This window comes from Crocodylus siamensis, chromosome 11 (genome assembly GCF_052110815.1).
Source record: "Crocodylus siamensis isolate JL-2025a chromosome 11, ASM5211081v1, whole genome shotgun sequence".
Lineage (NCBI taxonomy): Eukaryota > Metazoa > Chordata > Crocodylia > Crocodylidae > Crocodylus > Crocodylus siamensis.
Genome location: NC_143405.1, coordinates 52,957,702 through 52,982,215, shown reverse-complemented (window position 1 = coordinate 52,982,215; position 24,514 = coordinate 52,957,702). Strand labels below are relative to the sequence as shown.

The following is a 24,514-nucleotide window of genomic DNA, read 5'->3' as shown; positions in this document are numbered from 1 at the left end:
TAGCTAGAATGGCAGGCTTCATGACATTTAGATCTACTGAAATTATAAACCGAGAAGAGGCCATTTGCAAAGAACTGAGCCCCCAATTCTTCTGGGAGATTCTGGATGCCACATAATATAGATAATAGTATAATACAGTATTACTTGTATCTCATATTTACTAGGCCAACTTGGCACAATAGGAGTGTGAGAACTTTACCCCCAAGCTTTCTTGGCTCCTGCTTTAGTCTGAACACTGTGAAAGTTCAGGGGAATTTGTTTAAAGCCCTTGGTACCAATTCCTTCCTTTGACATAATGGCCCACCCTGAGAACTTTTGAGACAAGCTAAAATGAAGAATTTAAAAAAGAATTGTTTCAGGTTCACCGTCCTTTCATACACACGACGCGGGGATGTTGAAAATTGTATGAGGTGCTCTCACAGAGCAGGAATGTCACTGCAAACAGTTCCACTTCATGACTCTGATATAAAAGCATTTCCTGTTTGTAGTATTTCAAATTGGTTATGTGGCTGTTACTTACTAGTCAAAGGTTCAAAAGTCCATTCACTTAACCTCGATTCGTTAAAGGTCTCCAGTCGATACTAGAAAAGAGAAACCATGAAATTAGCTACTGTGAAAAGAAATTCGATTAAGCAACCAAAGCCAGGAAATTTTTCATTTAAAGTCGTAACAATAAATTGAGGAAAATGGGTCACAAGGTTATTCGCTCAGTCTTTTGACACTGCATTTGTTTAAAATAATTGTTTAGGCATAAACAAGCAAACTTTCATTTAAAGTTGTAACAATAAACTGAGGAAAATGGGTCACAAGGTTATTCGCTCAGTCTTTTGACACTGCATTTGTTTAAAATAATTGTTTAGGCATAAACAAGCAAAACATTTGATTTCCCATCATTCATGGGTTCCTCTTGGGGGGCTTTTATTCAGAATATTCCAGTTAGCCATGAGGCTTTTGTGAAAATGTTGGTGAACCTCAAAGGTCGAACAAACTTTAATATAAATCGATACAGATCTAAAAGAACTTAGAAAAGGTATATTCAAAATTTATTAGTGATCTATTAGGATTCTTTCCAGAAAACTAATCAAGACGTAAGTACAATACAGCACGTCTTAGAGGAACAGCTATGCAATACAAGAACTACAAAACAGAAATTTTTCATCTCGAGTATTCCTCTCTCTCTAGCCTCACAGGATTCAGAGGGGGCTACAACTTAACTACGGCCTTCATCTTCTCCTGTCTTGCGCAATCTCCGTCCGCCATGTTGCATCCTTGCCAATCCCTTCCAGATCAGGTCTTGTTATCTTCCCATCATTGCCTCGGCCTGCCTCGAGGGCTGATACCCTTAACCTCAGCTTCCAAATTCTGCCTCGCTTGCCTTCTCTCATCAGTTCCCTGTTCATTTCAGTTTCTGAGCTTTTATTTTGCTCAAGACATGAGGCCTTTTGTAAAGGTTCACACAGCTCTTGATGAATTTGTCTCTTCACATTCTGTTTTCTTGTACTGCACCAACTATTTTCCTTGGCACTTTGTTTTCAACCACTTGCAGCCTTTTTCCATTTGCCTTTGTCAGCATCTAGGATTCACCCCCATATAAAAAGGAAGGTAGAACAATTGTACTATGCAGCTAGATTTTAAGGTTACTTGAGATTTTCCTTGATGCCATTATTTTATCTAGACTCCACGGGCATATATTAGCACTGTAAATCCTTGCCTTGATTTCTTCAGTTACTTGATGCTCTTCAGTGACTGTTGTTCCTGAATATTTATTTTTTTCTCCTTTTTCCACATTGTCATTCCCTATCCTTATCCTCCTGTGATTGAGAGATTTATTTCTGAATGTGCTTTGAGTATTTAGTGAATAGAAGTGACAGGAAATGTCACAAAAAAAAAATAGAATATTTCCTAAGTCATTTGCAAAGAGAAGAGAAAAAGGGCTAAATGTTTAATATTCATTATTTTCAGTGAATAATATAACTCCATTGAGAACAAAAGCATTTTATCTACTGTGGCATTTTGGATGTTGGAGACTCTTAAAAGAAGATACACAAGTCAGTGGTACTTGATATATTAGCACTCACACCTCGAGTTTTAGTTTCTATTGAACAAGTTCCACTGAACAGGTCTTAAAAAGTGAAATGGGCCATCGTCCATAAGTCACAGGAGGCCCTGTACTCTGAAACACATTCATGTACATTCAGCAAGTACCTATAGCTTTGCTTAGGAAAAGACAGTCATTTTCTATGAAGGTCATGTGGGAGACCAATACCACAGTCTTAAAAAGAAGAGAAAATTTTTCAGATATATTGCCATCTTTAGACATTGTACATATTCTATACTAGAGAGAAAGATGAACATGTTTGCTTGTAAAACCTGCAATAATCGGTAAGGTGGGTTTCCCCCGCCCCCCTTTCAAAGGAATTAAATCCATTTAATTTAATGAACAGATAATTTTTCACAGACCAGTGTCACTGATACAAGTGACAGAACCAGAAATGTCCCAGGAAGTATCAGATATGGATATACTCACTCGGTATAAAGTCAGCTGCCTCAAATCTTGAATGACCAGTTCTCCTGCAGCTTTATTGCCATAGCAACACTTGGAATTAACAAAGCTAACGAGGGCATTTCTAGCCACGTCTTCTGTCATTGTGGGAATCCTGAGGATTAACATTAAAACAATTATTAAATCTCTCACCGTTTAACGTTTTTAAAGAATTACCCAGCACAGGTTAGCACCGTTAACTCACTGCAAGAAAATAAGCACGAGAGGAATAGACCCACGTGAGAGTACCCAGATCTTTGATGCGAATCACCGCTAGCAGCAGCATCTTTTTAGTTACAAAAAATAAGGCCTTTTTTTATAAAGTACACCATTCCTGTCATTGTGAAAAAAAATATATCCTATTTTGATCACTTTTGGAGACAGGTTCTAAAGCAAAACTTTGTGCATGAATCCTAACCTCAAATATTATTGAGACTGAGAGTCCAAAGAAATCAAGTATTAAAAGACTAAATTGCTCGTGAAGAGAGCACAGCGCGTCACTTTTAACATTCTGCTCACAACGTGGCCTCCTAGAAACGTAACGGTCCACTCTTACCCATGGACCTGAAATGGAATATGAATAAAATCATTGTACAGATAACAACTGACCCTTGAAATGCTGAGTCTGCTCCCTTTGAAGATGGTCTTAAAATTCACGTTGACTTAGTGGTGCAGGCTTGGGCTCTAAATGCCCCCTCTGTAATATATGGCTTTATCCCGTCATTCATCTCTGTGATATAAAGATGGTCTTGGAAAGATGTATTACAATGTTGTACAGCGGATTCCAATAGAGGGGATATTGTTCAACTTTACTTTTTTTGAAGAACATTTAAGCAATTTGTCCATGAACCATCCCTGCTGACTAAATCCCCCATGGCAAGTAAGTTCTGCAAATGCTCCATTATGGTCCCTGACGATATTCCTTTAAGAATTGTCATCCTCAGATATGGTGACAGTTTCAGTTAGGCTGTCTAAGTTTTCCTCAATGAAAAGAAAAAGCCAGTAATCACAAATCCTACAAATATTTGGATGCCACAGGACAGGTATCAGAGAGCACAAATGACTGCTTTTTAGGGCATCCAGATAATTTTTGACATGATAAATCACCCCTGCAGGGCTTGCAATCAGTAACAACAATGTCTGGAACATCCATGACACTGTGATTACAGGCTGGGGACTAATAAATTATCCCTGGGTTCAACATATCCAAGGGAAATATAAAACACATCTGCTCTTAGATAATATTCCTCAGTCTCTAGGTGCCTTTTTATTTAGATCAAATGTGTACTTTGCTAAACTCTTATTAGAAGGCAACCATCAAATGCAACGCTCTTTTGTTTGCTTAATACCTTTTCTATCATTTTAAAACTATGTTTAAAAGACATGCAGGCAGTTCATAATGCTCTGGAGACAGCTTTTCCCTTTCATAAAGACTGCATAACTTAATTTCACTGGACACACTAAGTTTTTTTTTTTGGTTGAGAAAAGCTAGTGAGAATCTCTCCCTGCATGATACTTGATTTGTTAAAATGCTGCTTCATTTTTTATGTTGCAGATCAAAATAAAACAATGGGGGAAAAAAAGGCTTTCTTGAAAAAAAAAAGGGAGGGGGGAATCATAGCTGAAGGGTATACATTTAGTACCCAGGACTGTAGGCTGAACACACAATTCAGAGGGCTACCCCAAGTCCACTGTCCCATTCAAGTCTCACAAGAAAAAGGTCACGGGGCTGCATCATAGATGTGTTGTTCCATTCGGCCTCTGGGTAAGTCCAGGAATCCTGGATAAGAAAACTGGTCTGTAGCTAAGGTACTGAAGGAGACCCAGGAGACAAGGTTTCTTTTCCTAGCTCTGCCCCAGACTTTTCTGACCCGAAGCAAGTCCTTCAGTTTTTCTGTGCTTCGGTTCCATGATCATAAAACAGGGAATATACTTCTTCCATCCTTTGCCTGTCCTAGTCCATTTACAAGGGCAGGGACCGTCTCTCACAACGTGGTTGTAAAGCAACTGGCATAAATCTCGGGACCAGTCTTGGTTGGGACTGTATAAAGCTAATTAAAAACATAAGACAGAACACTACCCTGCGTCTCGGAGTGGCAAAGAGTAGATGCTAGAGGGAAGTATATTTATGCAGGGCCTATCCAGGCTGATCAGACCCCTGCCACTTCCAGCTTCCAGCATGCAGAGGTCTAGAAAGTCCTAAAAGGGAGAGTAAGGCCCTACTGTCATGCTGAATGCACACTGCTGAACTTATCCTGCGTGAAAGGTCTGTCGGATGTGACACTGCACCACTTTTGCACCGATACACCTGGAAAGGTAAAGTAAGAAAAGCATCGCACCTGTGTTCTAGGGGCACGGGCCTGTTCCGCTGTTCGCCAAGGTCTCTCAAGAAGTCCGAAGGTGGTGGAAATCTTCTTTCTTCTAAATGAGACAGTAGAAATTAAACTACTCTGAAATGCCGAAGTAAAATCTTTTATTTTAGAGAGATCGTTCATGAATTGATGAAAGGTGAATGTTCACAGGGCATGACATTTGAATAAGCTGGTGGAAATCTAGCTGTTTATTCAAAGTCCACAAACTAGGGCTGGTGAACTATATTGTTAGGTAGTGAAAATCAAAGTTCCTGTGAATTCTGCAAATCTCTACCAGCTGATACAAGCAGAGGCTGTTACTCAGTATCTCCTGAATGGACTCTCTCATGAGATTACTAGTATTTCTGCCCTCAGTCAGAACAGGGTTTCAAATACAGCGGCATTTTTCCCCAGAACTACAACAATTCTGTTATACCATGGCCAATAAATATCACTGCAGAAGTATCAAAAATTAAAATAAATTAAGTGACTAATTTATAGTCTGTATTTAAATACTGCAATTTCTTGCAGCAAATATGCCCTTGTTTTTGAAAAGACGAATGAAGGAAAAAACTGTCTTTCCCTGTATTAAGTAACAGAGTCATGGCAGCTAGAAAGCCAAGCTTGCTCATTGTTCTGCTCCCTGGGAATCACGTGCAGACTTCACTTTTGCCCAGTATGAGTAGGGGGGAGGAGGTAATGGGTTTTACTATATTTCCTGGAATATAACACACACTCCAATTTCCAGCAACTATTTTTGAAAATTGTGTGTGCTGTATGTGAGAAAACAACATGGTAGTTTCCTTTTAAGCTTTTAGTTGTTGACAAATTATGAAGTATTTCAGGATGGTGCCTGAGAGTGCCTATACACATGTTTGGGGGGAGGGGAGGGCTTCATTAGAGTGGCTCTGAGAGCCACTCTAATTAAAGTGCCCGGAGCATCTCCTGTATCAGCATCCCTGCACTTCAAAGTGGTGGCGGGGGCATTTTATCTACAGCTCATTGAACCAACTTTAGATAAAGTGCCCCTGCCACCATTTTGAAGTGTGGGGATGCCAATACATGATATGCAGAGCCTGGCTGGACCCAGCAGACTCTACTAATTGCATTGGAGCAGCCTCTGTGCTGTAATTATAGTGTGCCAGAGCAAGCTCCATGCCTGTGTATAGGCACCCTGAGTGACCACTGAATTGCTCCAGGAATTTCTCCAGTTTCACCTGTTGAGACCCCGTCCATTTTAGTTGAGTCCCAGTAACACAAAACTAGAATAATACAGAGGTGAATGAGGTCTGGTGTGAAAACTAGGCCTGGTATGAAACTAGGCCGACTGCAGTACTCAGAGTTGAGACTCAGGGGTGTCAGCCTGCGTGACACCTGCTAAATTAGGCTGTTGTTGTTAGTCCCTTGTTTCCATAGAAACAAATTAAAATGCAAATTGTGCTAGGAGAGAAACTGTAAGTGTTGCATAGATACCCCCATCTTGAAGAGTCCGTTCATGTCCATCCAGCTGTTCCAAATCAATAGATAGTGATAATGGGCTTTCAGGCTCAGTTTCCAAGTCCAGAATGGCTGCCAGAAACAAGCAACAAGTAGTGACAATTCAATGAAAGAATCAGTAGTACAAGGGCAAACATCCTTAGCAATCCCAAGTACTGACATCCCATTTTGGTGGGAATTTAAATGGAGTTGTCCCTTTTTCCTCTTGATGGCTTCACCTTGCTTGGTCTCACATGCTCTCAGACTCCATACTGTAATGAAGTAATACTAAAGTTCATTTTTGCCTATAAAGAGGGGTTCAATCCAGCAAGGAAAAGAGCACACTCAAATCTCATTGGCAGGGTACAGATATTGCACTTTTACCATTATAAGTGATTGGAAACCAGTCTATACCCATAACAGAACAGAAGTTTGGCACACAGGCTGCTTTAGAAACGGAGGAACCCAATATAAGATTTGCTCCCTTCCCTTCCCCGCCTTCCCCCTCCCCAAGGCAATGTGTGTTCTGTTCACTACCGATCTAAACTACACTTACAGATAACCATGCAACTCAGATCAATTCTGCCTTGGGCTTTTGAATGTCTGTACCTAGCCATAGTCTCCCCTCCAACACTTCACACCAGCAGGATAATGGGCTTAGATAATAAATTCAGTTTTGGCAAATTATACCTGATGTTGTCTAGTTGTAGGAGATGGGGGTTAGGTTTCAGGAATCCTGAGGTCTATTCCTGTCTGTTCCACTGACTCTTTGATCTTGGGGAAGCTGTATGTTGTTTGCATTACCATGACACTGAACAGGCCTTGAACCAGGATTGCATTGTGTAGGCACTACAATTGTCTGGATCATCTAAGTCTGCCTCTTAAAATCCCCATTTGGAGAGGGACATAATAATGCCTGCTTTCCTTTATTATTATTATTATTACTACTACTACTAGTTACAAAACACGTTGAAATCCTTGAATGAAAGATACTATATAGAAGCAAAGCTTTTTTCTATTCAAGGCATTTCCTACATCAGTTGCAAATAAGACTTCAAAAAAAACACCAATATGCTAGTACTGTAATAGTTGATATAATTGAAACAGTTGTACAAATTAGTGAATTGTGTTATCAAGTCTTTGGCAATATTTTCTTTAGGAAGTGAGGGCTGATTTAACATTTTAGGCAGAATAAAAGCTTTTATTTATACTCTGATTCTGAAGATACACAGGCAACTAGTCTTCATAAGCTTCTCATGTATCAAGAGGTTTGTAAAGTATTACAGTGGTACATGACTGATGTCCAGAAATTGGACTTCACTTTTTGGGTGAGAAAATTTTGCTGAAAATTACAGTCATTGAAGGGAGCGAAACATGTAATTACCAAAAAAAAATGCCAATCCAAATCTGCTAGCTTCAGACTGGAGGCTTTTGTTTTTATTAATGGTAGCTCCAGTAATTAGCTGTTGCCATCTCTAAAAATTCGTTTTAATCCTAATCTTGGGACGCTGGTTGTTTTGTCCGTTTACGTTCTTCTCTAAAAATACTGAGCCCTGATTGAGTTATAACAATTGGTGTTGTGATTTTAACGCAGAAACAATCCTTCATATTCAGAAGCTTCCATGCAGCCACCTTTATCATCATGTTAGTTTGGTCTGCCCTGTTAGGAAAATGCAGTTTGTAAAAAGGAAGAGAAAATAAAGAGAGGGAGAGACCTATGTGGAAGAGCCAGGAAATGCTGATGTACAATCTGAACTCTAAAAAGTATGGTGCAGAGCAGTCATCCATCAATTTGATTTACTAGACTTCTCTTCTGAGAGCATTCTCAGTTCTTCAGGGAGGCTAAATTAATCTCTCCATTATTTAACCTATGAAAATGAGAAACTACATGCTTCAGTTGCAATGCCACATTTCCCGCACATTAGAAGGCAAGGTTGTCCTTGTACTGATGGAGCAAAGATATCGGCTTAATGGTGAGTGATAAGCACTATAGGATGCTTTCCGTCAAAAGCAATCAATACGATGCTTTCAGTATAATTATTTTGGTCCTGTCCAGAGCAAACAAAGGGACCTTACTGGCAAAGCATTTCAATTGATCATGGAGTAGACTAGTATTTAAGATCACAGGTTATACTAATCTATTATGGATTTCTAAAATTTGGCAAATTCAAGATCAAAAGTGATTCTGACCCTCTCCTATTTTATCTTCACTTCCAATGTCCAGCCTCAGGAAACAGATAAATGCTTTAAGTGTTTATCCACTTCTGTGGAATAGAAGTTAAATTATCTGCTGAAAACTAGAGAAGTGGAGAACCAGTAGCTATCTGACTCCAGGTCCAGAGGCCCGATATCTAATTACAAAAGTGTTACTAATGGTATAGTAAAACTCAAGCATTTAATTTAATTTGGAGACTGTGCACCAGGTGCTATACAAATTCGTGATTAAAAATGATGTCTCTTCCAGAGCTTTTGCCAGAAACAAGACAAAGGATGAGAATGGAAATGAAGGTGTAAAAAAGAGAAGTCATATGCCAGAAGCCACATAGTAGGTCAATGGCAGAGTCAGAAATATGGCCTCTGATCATCTGACCTGGCATTCATTTTTTCAAGTAAGTTAATTTTCTTAACATCTGCACTTACACATCTGTCTACTATGGAGTGGTCTGTAAACACCTGCCCATTTCACCAGTGCATAAGACATAGTAATGAGACTTACATCATGATACCTTGAAGAAATCAGTCTAGGTATAAATCAAAATAAATGTATCAAGTTATTACAATAAAACATAGGTATGCATTTTAGAGTTGTAGGACTTTGTCTCCTTTAGGAAATTAAATATGCTTTACAAAGATTAATCTGTTCTCTTAGAATACAGTCTGCTAGTATGTACATGCAGCAGGTAACTAGTATAATCACCTACGACATGTAGCTAAGGCACCACTGAAAAAGACTAGAAAGCACACCACTTGTCAAGAACTGAGGCAATATCAGAAGCAACATGTGGAATATAACAGCTTTGACTCCTTTGTGCGCATCCAGATGAATGCTCACGTACCTCTTGCCCTGCCTCAAACCCCTTTGAGGCTGGGCAATAGTCATGTGCGGGAACGAAAAAATGTTCCCTGAGCTGCAAACTTGCAGTGCGGGGAGAAAATTAGACCCCTGGATATCCAGGGGTCTAAAAAAATGTAAGTTTAAAAAAGCGTCCCGAACTGTGCCCTGAGGCAACCAGAGCCTGGGTCCTCCACGGAGATACTCTGGCTGCCAGAGAATCTCTATGGTTGGCCTTTGCCCTTGTGCTGAAACACACGGCCGGCCAGGCCGCATGTTTCAGCACCAGGGCTCTCGTGGTGGTGAGTAAGGGGTCAGGGGGACTGGAGGAGGTGGGGAAGGGACCATGAGGGGGACCTCCAATGGCCCTACCCACTCCCCCAGCCCCCCCAACCCATGCTCTGGCCAGCTCCTCCCCCCACCAGACCCCCCCGGAGCCCTCCAAATCCTCCTGCAGCCATCCCCACCCCCCACCAGCCCCCTGACTCCTCTCTACCTGCCAGCCCCTCCGAGCCCCACAACTCCTGCCCTGGCCTACCCCTCCCCCCTCGAGCCCTCCCAAGCCTCCCTCCCCCTGTCCTGGCCAGCCCCATCCCCCCAAAGCCTCCCCACCCCATAGTTTAAAGACAAATTTTTAAAAAATCCCCAGCACTTACTGCCATCTGGCTCACCGGGGCCCAGCCTGCACAGTGCGGGACAGAGTGACAGCCTCTGCGGCCCTAGCCCGGACCCTCCTGCCCCCCTACTGTCCTGTGCTGCCCAGGGCGGTACCCTTGGGGTTCTGGGGGTGCAAGTTGGGGGGTGAGGCTGGGCGGGGCGGCCATTTCGGGGTCTGGGGGAGTGGGGGCAGGGCTGGGTGGGACAGCCATTGGGAGGACTGCAGCAGCTGGTGGGGGATGGGGCTAGGTAGGGCAGCAATTGGGGGGGCTGGGGTGGGGCACGTGGGCCTTGCAGGGGAGACCAGTGGCAGGACCCTGCCTGCTCAGAGCTGGCAACTTGGACCCATCGGGCTGTGGCTGACCTCCTGGCCAAATGGGGCCAGGAGGACATGCTTTGACAGTTCAAACAGGCCATCACACCCAGAGCATCTTCCAGGTGATAGCTGCCCAGATGGCTGGGCAGAGGGCACATGTGGCAATAGTGCCGCACAGAAGCCAACTGCAGTCCACTGGCAACTGGCCCAGGGGGGAAGATGCCTCTACTGGCTGTGCAGTCCCCATCCGGGTCTGGCAGGTGCATGGCAGGTCACAGCCATGCAGCAGCCCCCACTGCCAGACTGCTGCAGTGGGTCGAGGGTGCAGGGAACTCTCAGGGCTGCTTCAGCAGTCCAGCTGGCACAAGGGGCAGTGTTCCCAGGTACCAACTGGCTGGGCCCCGGAAGCTCCTGAGAGCTAGTAGCCCTGAGCTACTTGCCAGGGCAGCTTTTTATACTGCTGGGGACAGCACAGGTGCTGGCCCCGGGCTCTAGCTCCCCCTGGCTGCAGATCTGGGAGGAGCCAGGCAGGGTTATTTTGCCCCAAGTGACACAATTCGCTCCACAACAAAGTGCATGTCCAAGCACACGTGCTGAAGCAAAAAGCCCCAGCTCAAATTTGCACCACTTCTATTTGAGCTGCTGCAAACACACGCGGACACGCCCTTTGAGGTCACTGAATTGGGAAAAGTCTTAAACAGCTTGAAACATGGCAAAGCTGCCGATTACAACAACATCTTCCCAGAATTTTTGAAACAACTCGGGCCCCCAGCTCGCATGTGGCTGACCCACTTCCACAAAAGAATCATCAGCTCAAGCTCACTTCTGAAACGGCATATGGCATATAGTAAAAGTTATTGCCATTTGAAAATCTGACAAAGACCTCATGCCAGCAGCCAGCTACTGACCAATTGCACAACTGTCTGCATGCTACAAGGTACTTGAGAACCTATTTTTACAATGGATATCCCTGGAACTAGAGACCGTCCTTAGTGTCAATCAAGCTGGATTCTGCAAGGGCCATAGCGCATGTGTTCAAATACTGGCACTTACCACCTACACTGAAAACAGTTTTCAGAAGAACCTAAAGACAGGCGTAGTGCTACTGGATCTTACAGCTGCCTATGATACATTATGCCATGCTGGCCTGCTTCTAAACCTGTCCAGGGTACTTCCAAGTTGGTTTGTTATAGTCATCAAAACACTCCTCTGTAACAGAGTCCACCTTGGGCACGGGATAAGCCCATGGAGGAGACAGGCCAACGGACTTCCACGGGGCTCAGTGCTGGTCCCAACCCTGTTCAGTTTATATATAAATGATCTACCAACAACCACATCTTGCAAATTCATCTGTGCTGATGACATCTGCTGTGCCACTCAAGCTCCATCTTTCTGCACTCTGGACCAGACCCTGAACGAAAATGTGACAAAGCTGGCAGACTACTGCACCACATGGCGGCTCATGCTGAGCCCTGCCAAAACTGTATCCAGGGTATTCCATCTTCACAATGCCAGTGCCAAAAAAGAATTTAACATCTATGGGGCGGTCATAGACTAAAGCATGATCCCTGCCCAACATACTTGGGAGCGTCTTTAGACAAAACCCTGACTGTCCAGGAACATCTAAAGAAAACAGCAGCAAAGGTCAAATCCCAAAACAACTTGCTAGCCAAACTTGCTGGATCAACATAGGGAGCTGCACTCACACCACTCTGGAACTCAGTTCTTGCCTTATCATACTCAGCAGCAGAGTATTGTGTACCTGTCTGGAAAAAGTCATCACACATACTCAGCTGAACATGACCATCATAACTGGAACTCTCCCCTCAACTACCCTCCCCTGGCTTTCTCTCCTCACAAATATCACTCCCCAACGCATCTGGTGACTGATGATGACCCAAAAGTTGGTCAAAACTACTTACCACTCTACGATAACCTGCCTGTTTAATCTACCCAAGGCCCACCTTCCTTCATGAAGCCCCTTGTGGAACAACCTCCCTGACCAGGATTTGTCTGCAGATGCTATCTGGATCAAGGAATGGGAATCATGTGAAGTCACAAACAAGTTCCTTGTGACAAACCCCACTCGTCAACCTTTGAACTATCATGCTGAGAGTGGCCCCAGGTTCAGGACAGGCCAAGGCCCATATGCAGCCCCTTTACTACTGGGGCCTCAGTGCTAACCCACTGAATGAGCTTTAGTTAAAGCACCCCTGCTGCCATTTTTGAAGTGCGGGATGTTGGATACACAGGAGCTCCAGGTGCCTTAATTAAAATGGCTCTCAGAAATGCTCCAATTAAAGTGCCCCCCCCACCTCCACCCCAGAGCATCTGTACAGTCAGAGTATATTCCCCCATGCCCTGACCTAACCATTAGACCATAATCCCTCCCAACACTTTCTGATTTTTTTAAAATCTTTTTATTTTATATATCTAAATCTTTTAAATTTTTCAAATTTTTTTATTTCTAAATCTGATTTTATGTGTTTAAAATAACCCGTTTCCAAATGTTACAGAGTACCAAAACTTGTTTAATTTTAGCATGTTAAAAATAGCTCATCACTTTAAAGTAACTTCATTACAACAAAAACTGAGCTGAGAATGTGCCCCAAATTCCAGCTCCATACAAATGGTTCAAATGCCCATGTTATAAATATCCCAAATTTGGAGCATATAAATAAGCACCAGACCTGTTGCCATGGTGCTTGTGCTGCTTTTCACAATGGTATCCAAACACTAATGCATAGCTCCACTTTAAAATAACAATAAGATTGAGATGCATGTTGACCCCAGCCAGGAAAGTCAGAGTTTAGGTTATTACTCAGGAGAGAGTTTAGTCTATAGCACACACTTTTACTGTATGTTAGGATCCAATCTTGTACCCAATGAAGTTAATGGCAAAGTACCCACCAGTGCAGGATGAAATCTTAAGCGTGGAAGTACCTGCTCTCAGTTAAGCAAACCCAGGAATAAGCAATGTGCTAAAAATCAAGCCAGAAGCCCCTGACCTCCATTCACAGTGCAAGCCAGAGACTTCACAGAAATTCAAGAAGCATCTTGGATGCTTCTCAATGGGGGCAGTCTATATCCAAGAGCAACTTTCTCTGAGCTGATATCAAAATAAGAGTTAACTTCATAATGAAACTAAGGGTACAAGAATTCAGATGTATTCACCAAAGGGCTAAAGGGGAGATTCAGATGTGTTTGAAATTCTAGCCAAATTAAACTATGGTAGGAAACCTGGGTTACTGTAGTGCTTCTGCAATATTGAGGCCAGTGCTTTTTAACCTCTTCAGTACCCCACTACCCTCTTTTCACAAAGATACTGAGAAAGCCAACTGCTCTTCTCCCATTTTAGCAGCATCCAAAAGTAGAGTCCACCAGATTGAGGATTCAGAACGTAGGCATGAGGTCCTGGATCCCCAAAGAGACTTGGGCAGAACTCAGGTATCTAACTATCAGTGAAATGATCTTTCAGTATCAGCTAATCTACTGTAACTGTTTCATCTGTCTACTGTCTCACACCAAGTATAAGTTAAACTGGGACATCTTACCCCTGAGTGAAACAATTATTATAGTTACTGCACTTTGGTTTCTACGTTGGGTGAGATACAGCAGGCAGATCCCCAGGATGCATATTAAGCCCTCCTGCCACTGCAAACCTAATTTTTATTTTATTTAGACCCTCTGGCCAAAACTGTAGTCTTCCAAACCTTATGCTCAGCCGGCACCTGACCTGCGTTGTGAACTCCAGAAACCACCCCCTTTGTCAGCATTGCCCTAGGTCTGTGGCAGTAAGGCATGCTCTGAGAACACCATCTGATTGGCCTCAACACAAAATGGAGTTGCATCCATAGTTTTCATTAAATCGCAGCCAGAGGAGGAAGGGTAGGTGAAATGCCTACAAATAGCTCCATTGTTAAAGCACCTGCTCAGAAAGTAGGAGACCCATGATCCGCTTCCCTCCCCTCTCCCGTGAGAGAAGACTGCCCTACCTAGAAGGGCACTTGCTGTTCTGCAATGCAAGTCTTTTCTCCTGATGAAGCTCCTTCACTTTGCACCAGAGAATTCATGAGAAACTGGGGCAGAGGGAGTGAGCCAGAGTGAATTTAACTCTGTCCTGATGGTTAGGGCACTTGCTGGAGAGATGCTAGTAACAGATCTAGTGTCTGCTCCAAACGTCGTCTCATTTAAGGAGCATAAACAGCCATTGCAGAAAGTACTGAAACAGTCTTTGGAGAAGTAGCCCATATGTGTTCCCAGGTGAATGCCCTAACTAGTAGGGTAAAGAGTGAGGTCTTTGGCTAGATGAGTTTTCTCTCTCATGCAAAATGAAACAATTTAATTAGGAGTGGCTGAAAGTGCTTCCCCACACACCTTAAAGTCAGCTGGTTTGTGCAATATCACAGGAAATGTATACTGAAACAGGGGTTGACTCCAGGTGTCCTGCATCTTGGCTCAGTGTATAAAAGGGAACCCCATCAGCCTTCCCCTCCAGCTTTAAAGAAGCTAAGTGCTTCCTGTTTCTTTTAGATACAAGGGTTTGGTGTTAGACATCTACCTTCTGCAGGTATACCTGGCTTTGATGGAGTCATCTCTCAGTACCGTAGAGTAAGGGGCACATAAACGCAGGGAGGGCCGAGATTTAAGATATACCCCTTATTTTCAACATTTCTATATTGCTTGCTTTAGATGTCCCACTCAGCTTGCTCAGTATTGTATATTCCCTTGTGAGGCACCTAACTCTCCCTGGACATTATATAAGAAACCTGGTGACCTGCCCTGTGGTGGATCACAACTTCTGGTGACGGACTGCAGCGTTCATCACATGGCATTTAAGTCTCTCTTGGATCTTGGCCCAGATGGAAAATTAATGAGCCCCAAAATAAACCACAAAACAGTGTTTCCCCTACAGAAATTTTATTTCTATAAAATACAAAAAATTTTGGCACTTATTTTACCATTTCACTTTGATATGATGTAGCAAATAAGTGTATTTTTACTGGAGAGGGAGAAAATCATTTGGAGGCAGCCTTAAATGGTTTGAGAAGGTTCTTATACTATTGTTGCTATATATTTTTCATACTTTCTATGTACACAAGTGTGTTTACGGGAATGTGGCTCTAACTATTTAGAAATTTCTTTTACTTTCAATGGAGAAGAGATGGTATAAATGGCATCAATATGACTTCTAAGAGATGAAAAAAGAAACCCAGTACTTTACTAGAAGGGGAAGTGTTTTAATTTGACCTGGCTCCCCAGCATCTGTGTAGATCAGGTGCTTTAGCAGGGCTTTTTGAGGCTTTTATCTAATAGCTGATTCAGTGTAATAGCCCCAAAAGCCCCACTGAAGCACCTGATCTATACAGACATTGGGTGAACCGGGTCATGCTCTTCTGGGCATGTGCTGCACTTGGTGCGGGAGTACACCAAGCTTAAAGCACTGGGGGGTTTTCCACATCTGTAAGCAGCCTATATTTATAAAACATAAAACACACTAGGGTGATGGTTTTCTTTCTTCTCCCCCCTCTTAATAATCCACTAACTGATATTCATTTTCTGGATATGCACATATTCTGCATGGATAATTATTAAGATTGCCATTGATACATACTACTACAAATATATCAATGGTAATGACAGGCCTCAACCCAATGGATTTTAGGTCAGGCTCATAGCCAAAAAATCAAGTCAATCTCTCTCTTTACCGAGACAGGCTACATCAACAGCCATCAATCTTCCAGGATTCCTGGGGAAGGCCAGCACTACCATGCTGCCCTTTACTTATGGCATCTTTACATGGCTCCATGCAGTAGATGTAAGCTTCTACTTCTGTTTGGCTACTAGCTCTGCTGGCACTTCACCCAGCAAAGAGCAAGTAATGCTACTCTTGGACTTGAATTGGAGTCCTGCTGGAAAAGCTTTGTAGCACAAACTAAGCTATAGCGTTTAAAATACAATTTATTCCTCATAACACATAGGAATGCATCACTTAAACGCCGCTTCATTCTTAACCATTTTGGTTGGTGCATCTGGAACTCACCACTTCACTCAGTGCCTTAAGGACAGAGATGAATATCTCATTTCTCTCTTGATTAAACAGTAACTTCCTGTAGCATCATTATTCCGTCCCACAATATGAAAAGCTTTTTATCATTCATGAATTAAATAAGCTCAAAACTCAATTATATTTCAGAAATATTGGTGTCAGCAGTACTTCACTAGGGCCCTTCATAATGGGTGACTTGACAAGCATTGTATTAAAATATAATGAAAAAGGTGTAGCCAAAGGCTTAAGATCAAAGATCCTTTATGGCAGATGGCTTAATTAAACAGGGGTTTATGAGAAGATACAAATCCCCCTTTTAAACTCCAATTCTTGTCATCTAGTTTAATGATAGGATCCAAAAACCTTCTGCTTATTAAAGACAAAACCATGAAGCAAATCTAAAATTCCAACTGGTTTTAACGAGTAAGGTCCTGATCCATTGAGTTAATAGGAGTTTTCTTTTGATGTCTTTGGACTTTGCATCAGGCCCTAAACTGGTACTGATCACCTTCTGGCTCTATAGACAAGTAATGACATCAGTCAAACTTTTTTCCAGCACTGATTGGAAAGCACGTGTTTATTTACTTGCTTTTTCAGTGCTGGAAATGTGCTACTGTACATTGTGTAGCCTGGAAGCAAAGTGCTAGCTATTTTAAGCATGCATTATACAGCCAAATTAAAAAAAATAAGGAAACCAGCTCTGCGGAGCTTGCAGTATAGTTCTTAGCTTTACTTACAATCTTTTTCATTCTGTTCTGGATCCATCTTTGAGGGTTAGGATGCAAAAAGCGTGCTCTAGCCACAACTCTGTCCACATGGAGTGCATTGTTTTCTGTGAATGCCGTGTTCATAGTACACAACCCCTCCAGCCACTCCCACCTCACAAACAAATCAAACGCCAATGACAAATGAATCCAAGGCAAAGCTGGATGACGCAGAAGTATTTGATGAGAGTAAATGCCAAACAAATCGTGAGTCCCATACATCCTCCCAGGGAAAAAACCCTTGGGAGAAGAAAAAGGCCTTGGCGACATCTTTTTTTGAGACTAGCCAGATAAGATTCATTTTCACTAAAGACCTTCAGGGCAGCTTACGTGGGGTAAAAGAACTTCAAAGCAGAGATTGAAACCACTTTGTCCTGTAGTTTCAGTCTGTCCATTTCCTCATTCAGTCACACCAGAAGAAAGATTTTTCTCATCCTGGGCCAAGAGTCTCTCTTTCCACTTCACTCCTTTTCATTACCACTGAAAACCCATCAAGTAACACATTTCTGTACCTAAAAAAAACTCCAATGCTCTCCTGTTCTGGGGCTTCATCTGCCTTTCTCCTTTCACCTCTATAAAAGGGCTTAATTGATAATGTTTAAAACAATCTTTTATGATTGTTAAGTATCTGCCAACTGGGGAACGGGAACTTGAGCACTGAACACAATCTCAATTGCCCCTCCCTTAGACAGACGTGTGTGTGTGTGTGGTCCCTAGTGAGTGCTATGGCTGTACCCCGTGACCTGATACATATTCTGTGGCTGAGCTATGTTAAACTTGCTCATCTCCCTCCTCTGTGCTTTACATCCCTTTCTTTTGTTCCCCTATTTCCTCACATATATATTTCCTAAACACCCTTTTGTTCTTCAGCTTCCATCCAGAACAACAAAGTGTACTGTGCTTTGTGCAGAGAGCATTTGGCAATGTGTTTTCTCAAACGCCAGCCATCACTCCTACAAGCAGAAATTTTGGGAACAGACTGATATAGTTAAGGATAATGAGGTGTTGACTTATATCTAGGAAACTTGTTAACAAGATGCTTTGGCCAGGAATCTAGTGATCGTAAAATAAGAAGCAAGCTTGCTTCTTGTGTGAGACTTGATTGAGGGCATCTTCTTATTAGCTAGCTTTTCAGTTTTCTTGGGGCAGGAAAGTCTGTTTATTCTCCGTATATATTTATTTAGCACCTTTAGCACAGTGGATCCTCGATTCCTCATGATAGTTTGGAATAACCAGGAACCCTCCATGCTGTGAGAAGCAGAGAATAGCTATAATACCATATATTCTGGCAAATCCTCTGCCTTGTTCTTGGTGTTGTACCCTGTACTGGGACCTTGCAGCATCACGTATGTATAGTCTCTACACAGGACCCCCAGCTAAGGGAAATTCTTGGGGTCTGCGCATGTTAGGGACTATGAGAATGGTGTCCAGTGGGAGGAATGTGACCCTATCAACTTAAAGCTCCAACATGCAATTACCAGGCGCACTTCTAACTTTACAAATACGCAGATATTGTTCAGAGATCATCAAGGAGGGATGCTTACCTTTCACTGGCATCATAAACTGGATCCCTCATCAGAGAGGAACAAGTCTGACTGGCAGGACATTCCATAAGAAGGTCTTAAGCCTGTAGGACTGAATGCCCTTCTTGGTCTGAAATACTCTAAATGTTACATGCCTTTAGCAGGGGGCTCAGGGCTTCATTCCTGTAATGATTAAAGAATCTGCAGGTGTTTGGCTGTTTAAGCTCCTGTTTCAAATGGTCATCCAATGCTGCTGAGCTGTAACTGTGAATAGAGCTATAGAGCCTTTAGACTATCTGGGCTATGCATCTATTTACTAATTGCTTCAAGGTTGTTGTTTTTGAAATTACAACCATTTGGGGACATTGAGATGAACTCTGAGCTGAACTGTGGCATGTTAAGTGAGCTCAAATTTAAGAGCTAACTCAATAACGTGCATTAGTAGTGATGCAAAGCATTATCTCCATCAGTAACAGCTGTATTTATTGAGTACCATCAGTGTGATGGGTGTAGTTGTTGTAAGACTAGGATTTCAATTTGAGAAGCTGCAATTCATTAAGTGCTTTCTAAATTAAAACAAATAGTTCTTAATGATCAAGCTGCCTACTGTTGCTGATTAATTTTCTCTCTTAACAGAAGGGTTCAAGCATATTAAATAAATTTTAAAACTCCTCCTCCTGCTATCTGCCTGGGTGGACCCCAACTGAAGTTAGTGGGGCCCTACCAGACTCAAGCAGCCTGCAGATCATAATCTAACTATCTCGATACAACTCTCTTTCGTCTTATAAATTATACTAAGACTGTGAAAAGCCAGAGGACTGTCTTCACTTACTAAGCATATCTGTTCCCTTTCCTTCTAAGTTCAAAGCTGCCTTAATAAATCTCTAATTGCATTTACCCTGGTAGCCGTTTGTTTCTCAGAAGTTTTCTGATCGTCTGCAACAGGGCGCCTGTGCTTTATCGCAGAAGAATGTAATTGGATTACCAGCATGCAGCTGACAGGTCACTGAAATTCATCCAGCAGGGAGTCAAAGGAGATGCGGGGCGCTGACAGACATTCAGGGCTCTGCTCTAACTCATGGACAGTTACATAAAGCGCCAGGAGTTAGAGTGACCCCTCCACCCACAACCCAACAGACATTTGCCTATTGAGTTGAGGGGGGAAATCGAGCCTGCCTGCACTGGCCCTCCTGGCTAGCAAGTGGGGGCTCTGGCCAGGACTGCCCCTCCCCATCCCTGTCCCCCCTCCCAGCTCCAGGGCTGTCAGCAGACAGGGAGTGAAGGGAGCAGCAGCAGCTGCAGGGCTGCTATGCCTGGCCTCAGCTGAGTGGGGGGAGGGAGAGTAAAATGGAGCCCCCTTGCCTCATTGCCCGCACCAGCTACCCCGACTGGGGTCTTGGAGGGGAGCCAGGCTGGACCCCCAGACAAGGGAGCTCCATTCCACCCTCCTCCCCCTCCAGCTCGAGCCAGGCTTGCTTGGCAGCTGCTGCTCCCGCCACTCTCAAGAGGTCCGCGCTAGAGGTCGGGGGCGGGGGGATGAGTGGGGTGCAACAGAGCCCCCCCACCACAAGTGCCCAGCCTGGATCTCCCCAGTACCCCAGCCAGGTTAGCAAGTGTCAAGAATGGACTGAATATAAGGAATAGGACTGAAGGAAGAGGAAAAAGAACGTAGGCACAGATGTTCAAATGTAAAAAATACCTAAATACTTATAAGGATCTAGACCTTGGTCTTCCCTGACATACTACATCATGCTGCAACTGTGGACTGCGTAGGCTGATATTTTAGCTCCTTTTAGTGTGGTAGTGATACCTGCCCCTAGCGCTGATAAGCACTTTTGGCAGCAAGAGCAGGAGGTTTGGGTTTGAGACCCTCCTCTGCTTCAAAGGCTTCAAATCCACCTCTCTCGAGTCCCAGGAGAGAGTCTTCTAACCACCAGGCTATCCACTAGGCTGAGGGGGACCCTCCATCCTTCCTACTGAAGCTGAACCAGGATGCAACCAAAACGTAAAGATTTCTGTGGCTAGAAAGAGAAAGCACCAAAGGGAGCCTTCCTCAATAGTCTAGTGGCTGGGACAGAGAGGTTAGGGGAGCAGGCATTTAAGAGTATATCTAAACTGATATTTAGGTATGATCTTGACATAGGCCAAGGAATGCAAGCTGAAATTTTTCATTTATATCATGTCTTCTCCTTTCCAATGTACATCAGATCCAATTTATATCTACACCAGAGTCAGCCTCAGGGAAAATGGCACCCTGGGTGAATTTGTATTTTGTTGCACCCCCCAACAACCCCCCCAGCACCCCCCCCACATGTCAGCCACATTGCAGAACCAGGTGGGCAGAGGTGCAGGGCACAGTCTGGTGGGGAGGTGGAACCACCCTCACTGCCTGGCCCAGCTCCTTCTGAGCAGTGCTGGGGGGGGGACTGGGCAATGCAGGCAGCTCTGCCTCCCTGCCAAACGTGCCATGTTCCCCTGCCTGCCTGCAGCAGTGCCACTCACTAGGATGCTGCTCTGTGTGCACGTGCAGCACCCCCCAACCATGATGCCCTGGGCGGTTGCCCACATCACCCACACCTAAAGCCGGCTCTGCCTGTAGCCCACATTAAAGACATCCATTTTGTGCTGCTTAATTCTTGAGAATAGACTTTGATAAGCCCTGAACACTGACAAGGGCCATAAAAAAAGGCTAGAAGTGTTTGAAAACAAAGTGCTAAGGAAAATATTTGGTGTAGTACAAAAAAACAGTCTAGACGAGAAGATAATCAGGAGTTTGTGGACCTTTCCAAAAGATCTGATGGCTTGAGCCAGATAACAGTGCGGAGAAGGAAACGGGTCGGTTATATTGCAAGACCTGACAAAAGAAGGCATGTGAGGCAGACACTGCAAGCTGAGGCGGACGGTATCAGACCTCAGGGCAGACAAAGGCAACAATGGGAAGATAACATAAAAATTGCCCTGGAAGGGATAGGCAGAGATGTGGCAAGGTGGAAGGAGATTGCACGCACAAAGATGTGACAAGGTGGAAGTTAGAAGATAGAAGGCTGCAGTTAACGTGGTTATAGGCCCCTGAGGCCTGTGGGATGGTGGGGAGAGGCGAGAGAGAGCACACAGGTTGAGAGTCCCTGTGAGCCCTGTGATTTTCTTATGTTGGTGTTGTGGATAGGGATACATTCTTGAATACGGCCCTTGTATTTTCAGACGTTGTTGATTACTTTCTGATTTGGTTCCCCTAATTTTGTCAGCAGTCAAATTCAAGCTGACTACTTCGAAACTATCACACCCTCCCATGTATGTGAATAGTTTGATCAAAACAAAACTGCCTGGTAATTTGTGATAACATTGTTATTGACTTATCAACTCTTTCTGACGAAAAACAAATAAATATTATGAAAGAAATCTCCAGATTTCATGCAGTAGGATAATATCGTGAGGTTAAAAATGGAGGGGGCAGGAACAACAAGGATTCCTGGAAATATAATACAATAAATAATGAAATATGGCTGCAGTATATTGGATTGGAGCAAGTCAGTGTCTTTCACTGAACTTGGGAAATGAAAAAAAATCTTTCTGAATGCTTTATCAATAAGTCTTCACATGCGGATCTCCTTGGAAGAGTGCAGTTATTTACAGAAGGACACATGAAGGTTAAAACAATTTGTCCAAGATTAAACAGTTAATGAGAAAACTAGGAACTGGCTTTAGCTTTTCCACTTACTCATATTTAAGTAGGGTTTTGGCCAATAAAATCAATAAAAACATCCATCTTCAACTGTTAATGAATATTGGGAGTTTCCTTTTCTATAAAGTAAGGTACACATTTATTTGCCAGTGGAGATGTTGACTAAAATAGGAAGCAGGGTCATGGTGACAGAATGCCATGCAGATTCCCATGGGAATCAGGACATTATTTGCTTCAGTCAAAAATAAACGTATGAGGCTATGGATGTCTGCCGTACTGTGATTGTTTCCAGTTGAAGTTTGTATACTGGCCTCAAATGGAGCCTTCCTTTAACCCCTTGATCCTGAGTGTTGCTCACCTTCCTGTCCACAGCAAGAGAAAATAGGATATTTTAACTATGCAGTCGCTAAGCGATGAGCCATTCAGTTTGCCAGCTGCTCTGCAACGTGAGTGTTTTCCGGCGTTGCCAGATGTGCAGGACCCCACTCTAACTCATAGTGCTTTACATAAAACGCACTATGAGTTGGATTGCCCACCCCCCTGACCCAACAGACTGCTGGGTGGGGGGGAGGGTAGAAACTGAGCCTGCCTGCAGGCAAGCAGCCAGCCAAGGAGCTGCCCCTGTCCCCAGCAACACCAACTCCTCCAGGACTGACAGCAGGAAAGGAGCGGGGAGGAATTAGCCAGCAGCTCCCTCATTTGCCCAGCCTGAACTGGATGGGGAGGGGAGGCAGGGAGGGGCCATGAGGTGTGGGGGGTGGGCTAGAATTCACTCACCTCCCCCCCAGCTCAAGCCAGGTAAACCATAGCCCACACCTTGCTGCTGCTGGCTAACTCCTCTCCCTTCCCTTCCTGCTGCCAGCCCTCGAGGAGGCGCTAGGCTGCATTAGCCCTGCAGCAGCCCAGATACAGCCCAGCCCCACTCACACAAAAAATTAACCCTAGGGAACACAAGTTTCCTAAGGTGCTCTAAAGTAAAGCGCCTGCATCTGATAGCCCAATTTGAGGCGGGTTAATTTTTTGCGCCATCTGCCACTTTAAAAGTCACATCACGGCTGTAGAGTGCTTTCAGGGGGCCGATCACATGCGACTTTGGTCTGCGCCCTTAGTGCCCTATTTCTATTCTTTAGAGTTTCACAAATAAGAAACATGGTGCAGGAACGAATGAAACAGTCCAACACTCTGACAACATTTCTAATTCTTGGCTTTTATTGCAAGGCTCGGGGATTATTTTATATAAAGCTCTACCTAGTAAAAAGATCATAACCAACTTTTTCCCCCCCTCTTAAAAATAAATTTTAGGCTTCTGCTTGATAAGATGTGAAAACTGACCCAATCACTTAAAACAATCATAACTAGAAGGAATATAAATGGAACCTCAGAGTAATTCACTTAGGTGTCTTGTGGTTTTGCATGATATTTTTTTCTGAATTAGGAGGATTACTGCAGCAATGGAGAAGGGATTGAGAACAATTCACCTGTGAAAGGACAGAGCTTCTTTCAGCAACTCCCCACATTTCATTCCTTTAAATTCCTGATACTGGTTGGTAAGGACACATTTGTTTCGGTTGGTACCTTAAAATTTGCATCTAGTCTTCTAATACTAAGCAATTTATATATGAAGGTTTCAAGCCTGATCCTGCTTCTTGTTCTAGTGACTTGACTGGAGTTCCTCTCTGCACTTGCATGAAAGATAACACTATCTGTACCAGAGTGTAGCATAACTGACTTTTACTTCAGCGGAAGATAGCCTGCAGCCCTCAAGCACCATCATCTTGTATTCAAAGATAGAAGGTAAGAGATGGGCAGGCTTGATGCCTATCAGCTATCCATTTAGCAAAGGAGGGAGTGTTCCTTCTTTCATCATTCCAAGTCCCATATCCCCCTGCAATCTTGGGATCTGACTCAGGACATGGAAGACTGTATGCATTAGTGTTGCAAATTAATAATGTACTTGGAAAATTAGAATCCATATTTCTTAACTTCAGACACCCCAGAGCTTATTTCCCTTTGCATCATACAGATGCCACATTTTGCAGCTAAACTTCTAAAGCTGTATTTTGCAAAACAAATGTAATGCAGAGCCATGAGAATAAAAAAAA

General features: G+C 43.4%; 1 protein-coding gene across 3 annotated transcripts in view; it reads right to left on the bottom strand.

Moving 5' to 3' along the window:
- LOC149855895 (protein SSUH2 homolog) overlaps positions 1 to 17,798 on the bottom strand; it is a 43,619-nt gene extending 25,821 nt beyond the window's left edge. The window contains exons 1-5 of one of the 3 annotated variants that reach the window (XM_090022637.1): positions 17,181 to 17,798; positions 6,367 to 6,462; positions 4,882 to 4,963; positions 2,528 to 2,657; positions 521 to 581 (exon numbers count right to left, since the gene is read on the bottom strand). In XM_090022637.1, the coding sequence (XP_089878763.1) occupies positions 521 to 581; positions 2,528 to 2,657; positions 4,882 to 4,963; positions 6,367 to 6,462; positions 17,181 to 17,208 (397 nt within the window). In that variant the 5' untranslated portion in view covers positions 17,209 to 17,798. The remainder of the gene's footprint in view (positions 1 to 520; positions 582 to 2,527; positions 2,658 to 4,881; positions 4,964 to 6,366; positions 6,463 to 17,180) is intronic. The other 2 variants (XM_090022635.1, XM_090022636.1) reach the window with 2 other exon arrangements.
- Between the last annotated feature and the right edge of the window lie 6,716 nt (positions 17,799 to 24,514).